Here is a 14192-nt window from a genome sequence, read left to right on the forward strand (position 1 = left end):
TTCTACATTCTGCATTTCCATGTGAAGTCCTCACTCTTTAGGAGGAAAACTTGTTAAGAGCCATTTCTAAGGTTGGTTGCAAGTCAAGATTATTTACCAAAAAACTGTTACAACTAAAAAACGAACTCAGTAAGTTGCAGAATACAAAATCAATATACAAAAACCTATTGCCTTTTATACACTAATAATGAACTATCAAAAAGAGAAATTAAGAAAACAATCCCATCTACAATTGCATCAAAAAGAATAAAATACCTAGGAATAAATTTAACCAAGGAAGTGAAAGATCTGTACACTAAAACTGTAAGACATTAATGAAAGAAACTGAAGAACATGCAAATAAATGTAAAGATATTCTGTGCTTATGTATTAGGAGAATTAATATTGTTTAAGTGTCCACACTACCCAAAGCAATCTACAAATTCAGTGTAATCCCTATCAAAATTCCAATGGCATTTTTCAGAGAAACAGAATAATCCTAAAATTTGTATGGAACCACAAAGACCCCAAAGAGCCAAAACAATCTTGAGAAAGAAGAACAATGCTGGAGGCATCATGCCCCCTGATTTCAAACTATATTATGTAGTTATAGTAATAAAAAAACAGTATGTTATTGGCATGAAAACAAACACACAGATCATTGGAACAGAATACAAAGCCCAGAAATAATCCATGCTTATACAGTCAATTAATTTACAACAAAGATCGAAGAACATACAATGAAAAAAGGACTATCTCTTCAATAAATAGTGCTGGGAAAACAGGACAGCCACATTCAAAAGAGTAAAACTGGACAACTGTCTTACACCATACACAAAAATCAACCCAAAATGGATTAAAGACTTGAATGTAAGACCTAAAACCATAAAGCTCCAAGAAGAAAACGTAGGTGGTAAGCCCCTTATCAGTCTTGGAGATGATTTTTCAGATCTGACACCAAAAGGAAAGGTAACAGGAGCAAAAACAAACAAGTGAGACTACACTAAACTAAAAAGCATCTGCACAGCAAAGGAAACCATCAACAAAATGAAAAGGCAGCCTACTAAATGGGAAAACATACTGGCAAATCATGTTTGACAGGGGGTTAAAATCCAAAGTATATTTTTAAAAAATCATACAACTCAATAGCAAATAAAACCCACAAACAATCTGATTAAAAAATGGGCAGAAGGGCTTCCCTGGTGGCGCAGTGGTTGAGAGTCTGCCTGCCGATGCAGGGGACGCGGGTTCGTGCCCCGGTCCGGGAAGATCCCACGTGCCGCGGAGAGGCTGGGCCCGTGAGCCATGGCCGCTGAGCCTGTGCATCCGGAGCCTGCACTCCGCAACGGGAGAGGCCACAACAGTGAGAGGCCCGCGTACCGCAAAAAAAAAAAAAAAGGGCTGAAGATCTGAATAGACATTTTTCCAAGGAAGACACACAAGATGGCCAACAGGTACATGAAAAGATGCTCAACATCACTAATTATCAGGGAAATGCAAATCAATGCCACAATGAAATACCCTCTCACTCACACAAGTGTTGGTGAAAATGTGGAGAAAAGGGAACCCTCTTGCACTGTTGGTGGGAATGTAAATTGGCGCAGCCACTGTGGAGAACAATATGGAAGTTCCTCCAAAAATTAAAAATAGAACCACCATGTGATCCAGTAATTCCATTTCTGGATATTTATCCAAAGAAAATGAATACACTAACTCAGAAAGATGCATGCACTCCCATATTCATTGCAGTATTATTTACAATAGCCAAGATATGGAAACAACCTAAGTGTCTATCGATGGATGAATTTTAAAAGAAAATGTAGTATACATGTACAATGGAGTATTACTCAGCCATAAAAAATGAAACCCTACCATTTGCAACAACATGGATGGACCTTAAGAGCATTATGCTAAGTTAAATAAGTCAGAGAAAGACAAATACCCTACGATCTCACTTACATATGGAACCTCAAAACAAAACAAAACAACAGGGCTCATACAGAGAACAGATTGGTGGTGGCCAGAGGGGAGGGGTGGGATGGGGGCAAAATGCTCCAAGGGGGACAAAAGGCACAAACTTTCAGTTATAAAGTCATGGGGAGATTATATATATATACATATGTCATGGGGATATATATATATATATATATATAAAACATATAATCAGCATGGTGACTGTAGTTAATCATACTGTTGCAAACTTGAAAGTTGCTGAGAGTAGATTTTTTTTAAAAAATCAGTATTAGTCTGTATTCTAAAACACACACACACAATCTGTTCCAATTAAATACAATAAAGTTGAAAGGGGATATAAGTTAGGTTTTCTTTTTTTAAACAGACAATAGTAAAATACTACAGTCAACTCACTATACACAAAAGTCATGAACAGCAGCTTTGCATTAAAATCTCCAAAATCTTACTCATAACATTTCATGTAATAGGTCAATTACACCTCAATTTTAAAAAATTATTTACGGGACTCACCTGTTGGTGGTGCGCAGGGACGGAGTGTTATAGTAAATCATACTGAAAACGTACACTATTTCCCCTACTTAATTCGGGGAGTGTGCTGTAGTACAGGTGGTGAGTCTCGTCCAGCTTTTGAGTTCTTCCACATTTTCCAAACTTCCAATCAAGTTTTAAACTTGATTTTACTAACATAAAAGGGTACGGGTATTTATAGTATGACTTCCCTCTGGTCTCTAAACCAGCCTTGCCTAAGGCAGTAGGCTAGTGAGAACCATCACACTGTTTTTTTAGGAAGCAATGTAAACTATGCTTTTAACATACTGTTACCAAGTCCAAGCTCCTACTGCTCGCTGCATGGCAGGCCAATGAATCAAAAGCTGAGTTACTGAAGCAAGGAAGAGCGATTTTATTCGGAAAGCCGACGGATGCAGAAGATAGGGGACTCAGGCTTTCTTTACACTAAGGGGGAAGGGGTGTGGCTGACTGCTGCAAACTTCTTGGGGCCAGAATCCTTTGTTCTTGCAGCCGTCCACTAGGTCAGGATGCTCCTATTAGCCTACAACAAGGCAAACGTTATTCTCTGCTGTGCAACTTTTTCTCTCTATATGAATGGGAAAGGGTTACACCTTTAAAGGTCAGAGCCTTGAGGATGGGCTGTCCCGCATATTTCAGGTTACAGACAACATTCTTTTAGTTATTAAGGTGTAGCCAAAGCAAGAGAATAGAAAGGTGAACTTAAAAGAAGCAGATCCAATGTGGAGTCACGTTTGTTCTTCTTTGTTACAATAATACCTGTAGTCCTTGCATACACCCATTTTTCTAATGGGAAACAGCTTTGCTGAAGGTTGACTGACGTGCCCCAAAACATCTAATAAACTGAAGTTGGTTTTTATAACCTAAATTTGGCTCCCCAAACCAGTGCTAAATCAATGCTTTCTAACAGGGTGGTTCTAATGCCTAGTTTTCATCTGCATGCAACAAAATTATACTATTTATGATATACTAAATTATTTTATAATGTGATATGCAAACTAAGGGTCATCCTTATTCTGGGATTGTGCCTTTCTTACTCTACTGGTATTGAAGTGGCTTTTCTTTTGAAAAACGGTATGAGCTAGTCAAGATTTTCTTCTTCCCCTGTCAAAAGAAAAAGTGTGGGGGGAAAATCTATTGTTTTTGAAATATCTGACCCAAGAATTTCAAAAGTCAGGACCCAATACCACACCAAACAAGAGGGGGTAAGTGCGGAAGCGAGGGTCTTAAGTCTAAAAAGCCCGCGTTTGAGGTCCACAGACTGGGCGAAGGAGCGAGAACACTGCAGCCCCGATGGCCCAGAGCTGAGGCCCCGCCAGCGGCGATGCGCGCCCCGCGGAGGGAAGGCCCAGCGGGAGGGGCCGGCGGCTAACACTCAGGGACCGTCAAACCGCTCGCAGGACAGGGGCGCTCTCGGCCTCCGCCCTTCGAAATGCCGCCGGCTCCTGCGCGGGCTCCCACGGGCCCTTAGCCGGGTTTACAGTCCCAAGGGGAGCCGGGGACAACACCTAAGCGGTACGAGCGCGCTGTGACAGTCCGGTGGCGGCGGTGACAGTCCGGTGGCGGCGGTGACAGTCCGGTGGCGGCGGTGACCTGGCGGCAGATGCGGAAGTTACACCTACAGGGGGCGCCGCGTAATACCTCTTGCAGAACTCAGAACTCTCGCGATAGGCGAGACTGGGCTTCCCGGAAGTGATTCTCCGGAATCAGTATGGTTGCTTCCCTGCCCTGGCCAGGCTCAGCCCGCTGAACCGCTGACAAGATGCAGTCAGATGATGTGAGTCTTGTTGCGCTGCCACCCGGGTTTTATGAAGTGTGTCTCGGTCGCTTTAGGGGACTCAGAAGCCACCTACTCACCTGGCCCATTAGCGTCGGGTGGGCTTCCAGAGCCCTGATTTCCGAGCGTGGGGCTTTCACGTGTCTACCCGGGCCCTTCGGGGTTAAGGTGTCAGGACACCGCCACCTCAACCCCCAGGGTAGGTGTATCCAGTCCTTGGTGCCTAGCAAGGAAGGACTTTAAGTATGGTCCCCTGGGGACTCGGGAGGCGGCGGGGTCGGGGGTGGGTGGCGGCCTGGGGCACGGTACGGTGAAGTTTAAAACCAAATTTAAGCATCCTTTTCAACCATGTGCACGGTACTTTTCAACCTGCTTTTCCTGTGTTAGGTTTTTTTTTTTTACGTTTGCTCCACTTCTGCCCGCGTCAAAATTTTGGAAGCATCCTAGATTTAATCGTTTAGTTATTTGTATGAGATATATTCAAGCGCCTACAGTGTGCCAAGAGTAATTACTGGAGATTTGGTTGTTATTAAACCAGGCAAAATACCTCTTTTTTTTTTTTTTTTTTTTTTTTTCCGGTACGCGGGCCTCTCACTGTTGTGGCCTCTCCCGTTGCGGAGCACAGGCTCCGGACGCGCAGGCGCAGCGGCCATGGCTCATGGACCTAGCCGCTCCGCGGCATGTGGGATCTTCCCGGACCGGGGCACGAACCCGTGCCCCCTGCCTCGGCAGGCGGACTCTCAACCACTGCGCCACCAGGGAAGCCCAAGACCTCTATTTTACTGGAGCTCTGGCGGGGGAGACAGTAAACACGTGAACAAATTAAATACAGTTGAACCGTGTAATAGTACTATGAAAGAAACATCGGGTTGATGAAGTAGAGAGTGATGAGGAGAGACCACTTCGGATAGGGCTGATTAGGGAAGGTTTCTCTGAATAGGTGTCTGAGGCGAGATCTAAAAGATGAGAAGGAACCGCCACTGGGGGCTGAGGGTAAAGCAATCAATCTGGGCAGTAAGAAAAGTAAAGTACAGAGATCTGGAGGTAAGAGAGAAGGAATGTGGTAAAGGTCATTAGTGTGACTGTTATAGAAATCAAGGGAAGAAAGGTAGGGAGTGAAGTTGGGTATCTTTGCAGGACAAGATCATGTAGAGTCTTGGAGGAGGTGTTTTAAGGCTTTTTAAAATGAGAAGTGACATCTGATTTACGTTTGTGAAAATGTCTCTAGTTGTGTGAAAGGCTTTTGAAGGAGAGAAAGAATGAAAGCAAGGAGGCTAGAGCATGATGAAAGTAGCTTCAACTAAGGTGGGAGTGGTCATGAAAAGAAATGGATGAATTAGAGATCTGTTTTATCATTGTAACTGGCAAGACTTGGTTATGGATGAAATGAAGTAGGGAAAAATCAAGGGATTTTTGGATTTGAACAAGCCGTTCAGTGGTGGTTTTATTTATGGAGGTGGGGAAGACTAGGGAAGGAACCCAGTATTCTTTTGAGAGGTGTGGAATTGAGAGCTCCATTTGGACCTGTGAATGTGTTTGATGCCTTTTAGACATTCAAGTGGAGATGTCAAGTAAGCAGCTGCATGTATATACAAATCTGGTGCTCAGAAGAGAAGTCTGACCGGGAGATGACAGTCTGGGAGTCATCAACCTGGAGATGATATTTAAAGCCACAAATCAGAATTAGCTCCTACTTCTCCAGTTTCATTTCCTCTTACCTGTTTCCCACCATCCCCTGCCAATTTTATACATCCTGTAAAATTCCGAAAATGTTGTTCCATTCTTTAATGCTTCTTTGTGTTTTTCCCTTTGACTACTTTAGAGCCTTTCCCAATTCCTCAAGGCAGCTCACTCAAAGGCTCGCATGCTGTTACACACCTCTACTGTGGCATTTAGATTGCTGCTTTGTGATGCTTTGTTTACATCTCTTTTTCTGTAGCTAGAAAGAAAAAACTTTTTAAGGATTGTACCTTCCTTCATTCAGCATGTGCTTGAGTGCCTCCTGTGTGTCAGGACTTTGAAATATCAGTGTCTTACATAGGTATTAAGTGTACAGTAAATGCTGAATGAATATAGAGCATATGAGTTAGTGGAGGATAGCAACAGAGGATCTTCCTTGTCAATGAGATAAAATCATGGTATGTGTGGTACGTATATCCAAAAATCTAGTAGTGTGTGACAACGATGCATAATGAACACATTAAGTAAAAAAAAAAAAGTCACTACTATATATATAATCTCATTGTTTAAAATATACATGTAGGCATGCTAGTTGGTATAATATACAAATTAAAATACTACAAAATTGTATCTCTGGGCAGTAAGGTTATGGTTATTGCTAATTTGTATTTACTTTTCCTACAAGAATCTGTTATTTGTGAAAAAAAAAACAAATAAATCAGACTATTTTACAGAGCATTTCTTTGTCCTCGCATTCTTCAAAGACTCGTTTCCTCAGTAAAGCAGCGTACTGCCCTAGCACATTGTTCTCTTGGATTAATATGGCATCTGTTAGGTAAGAGCAATTGAAATGGGTTTCTACTTTGTCTTGCAGGTTATCTGGGATACACTAGGAAACAAGCAATTTTGTTCCTTCAAAATAAGGTGAGTCTAGATTTTCAACTTGGATATAGATTCCGTCAGTTGCCCTCTTGGCATCCCATCTTATAATCTTTGCTCTTTTCCTTTCATTCTAGAACCAAGACTCAGAGTTTTTGCAGAAATGAATACAGCCTGACTGGACTGTGTAATCGGTCGTCCTGTCCCCTGGCAAACAGTCAGTATGCCACTATCAAAGAAGAGAAAGGTAACTCCTCGGTTTTAACTTCCAAGAGAAGTACTCAACAGCTTTTAAAAGGATATTCTTTAGTCTCTCCGTAAATAATAATAAAACTATTTATTCTGCAGGACAGTGCTACTTGTATATGAAGGTTATAGAACGAGCAGCTTTCCCTAGGCGTCTCTGGGAACGGGTAAGACTTAGAACATAAAATCATGACGACCATTGATCAAGAGCAAAAAGGCCACATCCGTTTCTCACTTCCTTGACCACATCTACCTTAAATTCTTGGAGCCATCCTTATTAGGCCCCATAAGTGTCATTAACAGTGAAGACTTAATATTACCGTTGCCCTTCAAGCTTCCTTTCTGTTTAACAGGTCCGGCTTCATAAAAACTATGAGAAAGCACTGGAGCAAATAGATGAAAATCTAATTTACTGGCCCCGTTTCATTCGACACAAATGTAAGCAGAGATTCACCAAGATCACCCAGTACCTAATTCGAATTCGAAAACTTACACTAAAGCGACAGTAAGTATTGATCGTTCATTTATTTGTTTTTAAATTACCTTTTCATGCATCTTATTATGAAGCTGAGATATTGTGAAACCTCTAGTAATGTTTTCTGTTAAGTTCACCTTTGGGTAATTTTTTATGACATGCTAAGCAGCAGTAGCTTTACCACAGATTAAAGTTGTGCCCTTTAATTTTGCAGGCTTTTAAAAACAGTAGAGTACAACTTGATTATCAGCTTCAGAAAACTGTCTTTATAACCCTGAGGGAATCCTAAAATAAGGGAGTTGAAAATGATCTAAAAAATGTGAAATGGAGTGTAAGAACTTTACTCTGGGTTCACTGAAAACTTATTTTTTAAAGTGATATGAAATCCACAGAATTAATTGCATGCCGTCTTTAAGGAGTGATAGGCCCTAATTCATTGTGACCTGCAGAGAAAGCTAGAGATGTCAGTCTTCTGTAGAAAATTATTTTTTCTTAGCTTGCAGAAGCATTAATTTTTAGCATTGTAAACGACCTCAGAAGTTTTAGGATGCCTAAAGAAACAAAAACAGCCACGTATATGAACAATGTCAAATATATGTAAAAATGCCTGACTTTTTATAGCATTAACTATCTAGAAAATTTTATGTAATCTTGCTATATTTAGCTGAGCCCTACAAAATCAATTCCAATCCTTTTTTTTCTTCTATCTTTTTTTTTTAAAAGGATCGTGTAGAACATATACTTGGGGTTTCTGATCATGTGTTTTATTTCCCATAGGAGGAAACTTGTTCCTTTGAGTAAGAAGGTGGAACGGAGGGAAAAAAGAAGAGAGGTAACTTATTCTGATAATCGTAGGTTCTGTATTTTCACTGAGGGTAGGGCTGTGTAGTCAGGGCTCATGAGAACGATTCAGTCACTGCTGTCGTCTGTGAACTGTTCAGGCCCTAGATTATGGACAGCAGTATTAGTTGCATATGCTATCTGATATTCCATATCTGAAGATTATGACTTTCAGGGCAGGTTAAAATGTGGGTGCTTTGGGGGTGTGTGTAACGGAGAATAGAAAAAATACCTTAAATAGAGATCCACAACTCCTTGTCTGAAATTCTTGAGGTCAGATTTAGAATTCTGGTATGTTGCCAATCTTATGTTTTTCATATTACCCTCAGCCAGTTTTGAGCATTCTCATTAAACACACTAGTAGTTGTGTGTTGAAATATAACAATGTTTCACTAGATGAATCCACACTAGATGGAATTTTAAAAAAATTTTTTAAGGAGCCTCCTGTTGGTTCAGGTCATATTAGGCATCTAAACTGGGTTTTTGGGGTTCTGAAGTTGCTGGCAAGGGATTAATTGGGATCATTTGTTTCTTTGAGGTAAACCTGTCAGCTTTGTTACTGAAGTAGTGAACAGTGATGATAATATCTTGCTGTCCATGGAAAATCGAGTCAGGAAATTCCAGCCTTTGTCATAGAGAGCAGTCCGCCAGTCCACCTCATGAGACCTCACTCACGCTGAGTGTCCTTACGCTTTTAACACCCAGGAATTAGCTTTTCCTGACAAGTTCACATTTTCAGTCATTCTAGCTATTTGCTTTGCTTACCATCCTTCCACCAACAGACATTTACCTCATCATTTGTCATACCCTATCAAGGAACAGCTTTAATAATCTTGATGCTTTTGTTTCCATTAATCACATAGAGTTCTGTATCTCAAACCTGTTATATCATTGGTCTCCAAACTTATTTTTTTGGTGCCGAAACCCAGGATTGAATCTCCAAACGTTTTTGATCACTCACCCCATCAGTAAAATTTTTGAACATATGCTCCCCAATATATTACTTGTAAATGTTATTACATAATATGTATATTTGCACTAATAGGTGTATTATAAGTAAAAGTTTGTGATATAGTGAAGTGACGGTTTGGTTCTCAGCAGTGTAAATTTGCCTTTAAGGGCTGTCATAAGTGATAGAGAGCTCAGAGACAGAGAGAAAGGAGGGCATTTTTGAGCGCCTGCATTTAGTACTTGCTGTTCATTTTTCATTTTCCACCACCAATTATGCAGACATTTTTGTTTAAATCTGGCTAGTGAGTTTTCATCCTCCCTGAGTCAAAACAGGCATTCTTGCAAACCTTTCAGAAGAAATTAAAATTTTCTATTTTTACCAAATAAGTTTGAAGCCCTCTGAAATAGATTTGGATTTTTAAATGGGCTAGAAAATTCCATTTCCAGGGCTTCCTTGGTGGCGCGGTGGTTGAGAGTCCGCCTGCCGATGCAGGGGACCACGGGTTCGTGCCCCGGTCTGGGAAGATCCCACATGCCACGGAGCGGCTGGGCCCGTGAGCTATGGCCACTGAGCCTGCGCATCTGGAGCCTGTGCTCCGCAACGGGAGAGGCCACAACAGTGAGAGGCCCGCGTACCACAAAAAAAAAAAAAAAAAGAAAAGAAAATTCCATTTCCAAATTTTTTAAGTGTGTGATTGCAGTTTTTATAGAAGACACGTTTTCAGCAATGTCACATATAGATGTTATCACTTTTTAAAATGTTCTAGCCACAGAACAAGGGTTTTTTTGAAAAACAATTCTTTCAAACTCACTGTTAAAATATTGCCTTTCTTTGAAAGAACAGAGTGAGTGTATTTATTTTTTAAAACTTCTGCTACAGGGGCTTCCCTGATGGCGCAGTGGTTAAGAATCCGCCTGCCAATGCAGGGGACCCGGGTTTGAACCCTGGTCTGGGAAGATCCCACATGTGGCGGAGCAACTAAGCCCGTGCGCCACAACTACTGAGCCTGTGCTCTAGAGCCTGCGAGCCACAACTACTAAGCCCGTGTGCCACAATTACTGAAGCCCGTGCGCCTAGAGCCCATGCTCTGCAACAAGAAAAGCCACTGCAATGAGAAGCCCGCATACTGCAATGAAGAGTAGCCCCCGCTCATCACAACTAGAGAAAGCCTGCATGCAGCAACGAAGACCCAAGGCAGCCAAAAATAAATAAATTAAATAAATTTTAAAAATAAATTAAAAAACTTCTGCTACATTACATACTGCTGACAGCCATCTGTCATCTTAGAAAAGGTTGACAAATCTGGAACATTTTTCTTTTTGTGAAAAATGCATGGTTCTTTAAGTTTACAACTCTTTTTAAAGTACTAAATCATTAAATAACCAGCATACATCTTTAAAACTACTCCCTATCTTATTGCAAAGTATTCAATATCATCTATAAATCCACTTAACCAAGCAAATAGCTATAGGCTGCAATAATCTGAGTAAAGGAGTGAGACCACCACTTTCAAACTCTTTGTGCACTATTTTTTCCCTTGGCATATCTTGCTCACTGTAACGTGACACATAACTATTTCCTTTATGGACAGAGTCAAGGCAGCTATGTGAGTATGCTTAAAAATGTGTAATAGTTAATAGCTTAAAGAAAAAAATATACAAAAATGTTTTAAATTATTTGCTTGCTGCATCTCAGTGGATCCCCCTGAGGTGTAAGCACCCGCTTTAGGGGAAAACGTAGATCACAGTAACCTTCTAACTGCTCTGTGTGCTCCCAGCCTCCCTGCATTGTAACTGATCCTGTGCATTGTTCATCCTGACATAGCTTCAGTGTGTAACACTAACATTCTCTGTGATTTTTACTCTCAAATTAATGCACAATCTTTGGTAAGAAAGGTAGATTGAGGTTATATTTTTAGGTTTTGTTTGTGTAAAGGTTGATACCATGTATCATTTCCTACAGAAGACCACTGAAGAGATTTTTTGATCAACTTTCTAGCTATCACATGAAATCTAACATGGTTTTAGAAAATGTAAATGGGTGAAGATCTCTGTTTCCTTTTCGCAGCTTTTATGGAGTCTGCTTCAGGACTTCTAATTTTATGAGACACTTAAATGTATGTAGACCTACTTGCTTTGTGTATCTGTCAAAGACTTTGTAGAATTTAATTTAGAAATCTATTCATAAGGGACCTCCCAGGTGGTGCAGTGGTTAAGACTCCATGCTCCCAATGCAGGGGGCCCAGGTTCGACCCCTGGTCCAGGAACTAGATCCCACACGCATGCCACAACTATGGAGCCCACGAGCTGCAACTAAGACACAGTACAACCAAACAAATAAATTTTTAAAAAAATAAATGATCAAACTATTTTTAAAATTTTTTCATAAAACCATAGGAATTTTTAAAAAGATATATATATCTGGTTGGACAGGCAGAAGTTCCTATTACAGTAAGAGGGAAAAGGGGATTACATCTTTCACATAAAAACTTGATTTCTTCCACTTCTACAGGCTGAAAAATTAGTCTAATGAAGTAAATGGGTTTGCTCTTTTTCTCTTATAGGAAAAGGCATTAATAGCTGCTCAGCTGGACAACGCCATTGAAAAGGAATTGCTGGAGAGACTGAAACAAGATACGGTGAGAAAGCTAGGAACTTTGGGGTACAGATTTTATTTTTTAGGTGGTAATATGCTAGGTAATGTAGGAATAGTGGGAAATGTGTTTTACTTTTAAAGATGCTAGAAAGATCTTCACCTTGATACTGGAATAAAATAAATATCATATAGGCCCTGGCTTCCTCATTTCAGTTCCTTGATCAAGCACATAAAATATTTTAGTTACTCTTGATACGTCAGTAGAGAGACCTTTCCTTTTTTGCCATTATTCCCAACTCCTCCCAAACACAACAATTCTAGATCTCCTGCCTATTCATCCTAGTCTTTCAAGGTTCTTTAAAATGAATTTTTATTGTCTTTTGAAAAATTAATGTCATTTACAGAAACAACATGAATAAAATATACTATTTCCCCTTTATCAGCAAAATTACATTTGTTCCAATCCATGGGTTTTATAGACTATTAAGTTTTAAGTGATCTGGTATCCATCCTTTATAGAAGGTGCCTGTTTGGTATTAATCACTGATTATTTAAATGTCAAATATGGGTTTTTGAAAGACACTGCTGGCTCTAGGCCTGAAAATAATATAGTAATATTACTAATTATTCTTGTTTAATCACTGAGGAAAATAATATACTTGTTAGACAGTGGACTTCAAGCATAAAATCCAAATGTGGTTAAAGCTGACCCACGATTATGTTCTTTAGTACGGCGACATCTACAACTTCCCCATCCATGCCTTCGACAAGGCCCTGGAACAGCAGGAGGTAGACAGTGGCTCTTCAGATGCTGAGGAATACGATGAAGAAGATAAAGAAGTAAGCTTTGTGTTTTTGCTTTGTCAAGCAGTAATCTATGGGATGAGATCTATTTTTATGTAATTGAGAGAGAATATCATTTTCATTTCCTTAACCCAAAATAGATATTTGGTTATTTTTTCCTATCATTTTTGATTAATTTGGTTCAGTAGTGGCTGCTTTGTTCTCCAGGTTCAGCCAACAAACTATTTATGCATTAACAATTTGATCTTATTTATTAGCATTCTAAAATTTTTCCTGCAAGATGACAAATGAAGGGTCCTTATTAGCTGAGGGAATATAACATTAAAGAACCTACTGAAATTTACAAAGGGCTTAATTTTACTGTTAATATAGGAGAAGTACTTAAATGATAGTATTTTTAGGTAAAGGGCAAATTTAACAAGTAGATTCACAATAGACTCACACAGGTACACAGGTGTAACTTTTCCTAGTAGTAAACTATTTTTTAATATTTGAAATTAATAGTTTTCATTGAATGTGCAAAGAATTGTGTGTTCTTGTACTGTATATTGATTTTAACCATTTAAAATGAGGATGTTTTATCTCTAATGATTTAAATCAGGCATGAGAATTGATATCCCTAAAGTGTTTTAAATTCAGAAGTATTAAACTTGGAAATAAGTTGATTTTTGGTTGCCTAGTAAGTAGACTCTCATTCTGTTTATGTTATTGTTGCACTTATCAAAGAATAAAACCAGATGTCTAAGCTGAATTTTCATTATGTATCTTGAACATAACAGTTACATTTTATTTTAGGATGTGGGAAAAAGAGAGTTTGTGGAAGATGATGAAGTTGATGAGAGTGACATAAGTGATTTTGAGGTGAGGTTCATGGGTAAAAATCTGTCCTTTGGCTTCAGACAAAAAAGGAGGAGGGGAGTTCTGGTCACACAGAGCAGATAAATTCTCTAGTTTTAGTTCTAAATAGGCAGTTTGGGGAATGAATCTAGTGTCTTTCCTATTTTTTTCCCTCCCCATATTAGGACATGGATAAACTGGACGCCAGCGGTGATGAAGATCAGGATGATAAATCCTCCAGTGAGGAAGAAGAAAAGGCCGTTGACACTAAACACAAAGGCAAAGCACCCTTGAAAGGACCTTTAAGGAGGAAAAAAGCGTATGTAGAGATAGAGTACGAACTGGAGACAGAGCCCGAGGCCAAGGCCAAAACCATGTGATTTCCCTTCAGACGTTTATAAACAGGACTGGACATTTTGAACTTCTTCCCTTTTTTTAATCTTAAACACATACACACTTCTGGGTTTTGCTCTTTATCTTGTTTTTAACACAATATTTGTGTTTTTAATATTTATGCTACTTCTGTGGGGCAAAAAACCTGGGAGGGAGTGGAGAAAAGCCTAAATTGTGAACAGAGTATTTTTATAGCATTGTTACATGTGCTGAAGTAACAGCTTGAGCCCAAG

The 14192-nt window shown here is 39.7% G+C and overlaps 1 protein-coding gene across 1 annotated transcript; it reads left to right on the forward strand.

The window, feature by feature from the left end:
* Window positions 1-3847: 3847 nt before the first annotated feature.
* On the forward strand, window positions 3848-13987 carry MAK16 (MAK16 homolog). The gene is made up of 10 exons (XM_067022402.1): window positions 3848-4258; window positions 6813-6862; window positions 6955-7064; window positions 7166-7230; window positions 7417-7568; window positions 8316-8370; window positions 11894-11968; window positions 12655-12765; window positions 13525-13590; window positions 13752-13987. Exons 1-10 carry the CDS (start codon window positions 4244-4246, stop codon window positions 13944-13946), a joined length of 894 nt encoding a protein of 297 aa, XP_066878503.1. The 5' UTR covers window positions 3848-4243; the 3' UTR covers window positions 13947-13987.
* Window positions 13988-14192: the final 205 nt, after the last annotated feature.

This window comes from Kogia breviceps, chromosome 20, assembly GCF_026419965.1.
Source record: "Kogia breviceps isolate mKogBre1 chromosome 20, mKogBre1 haplotype 1, whole genome shotgun sequence".
Taxonomy (NCBI): domain Eukaryota; kingdom Metazoa; phylum Chordata; class Mammalia; order Artiodactyla; family Physeteridae; genus Kogia; species Kogia breviceps.

Bases quoted from the DNA above. Each gene is read 5' to 3' on its own strand.
- MAK16 (XM_067022402.1), top strand. The intron at 8,371-11,893 runs GTAACTTATTCT...TTTCTCTTATAG, and splicing joins GGAGGGAAAAAAGAAGAGAG to GAAAAGGCATTAATAGCTGC. The intron at 12,766-13,524 runs GTAAGCTTTGTG...ATTTTATTTTAG, and splicing joins ACGATGAAGAAGATAAAGAA to GATGTGGGAAAAAGAGAGTT.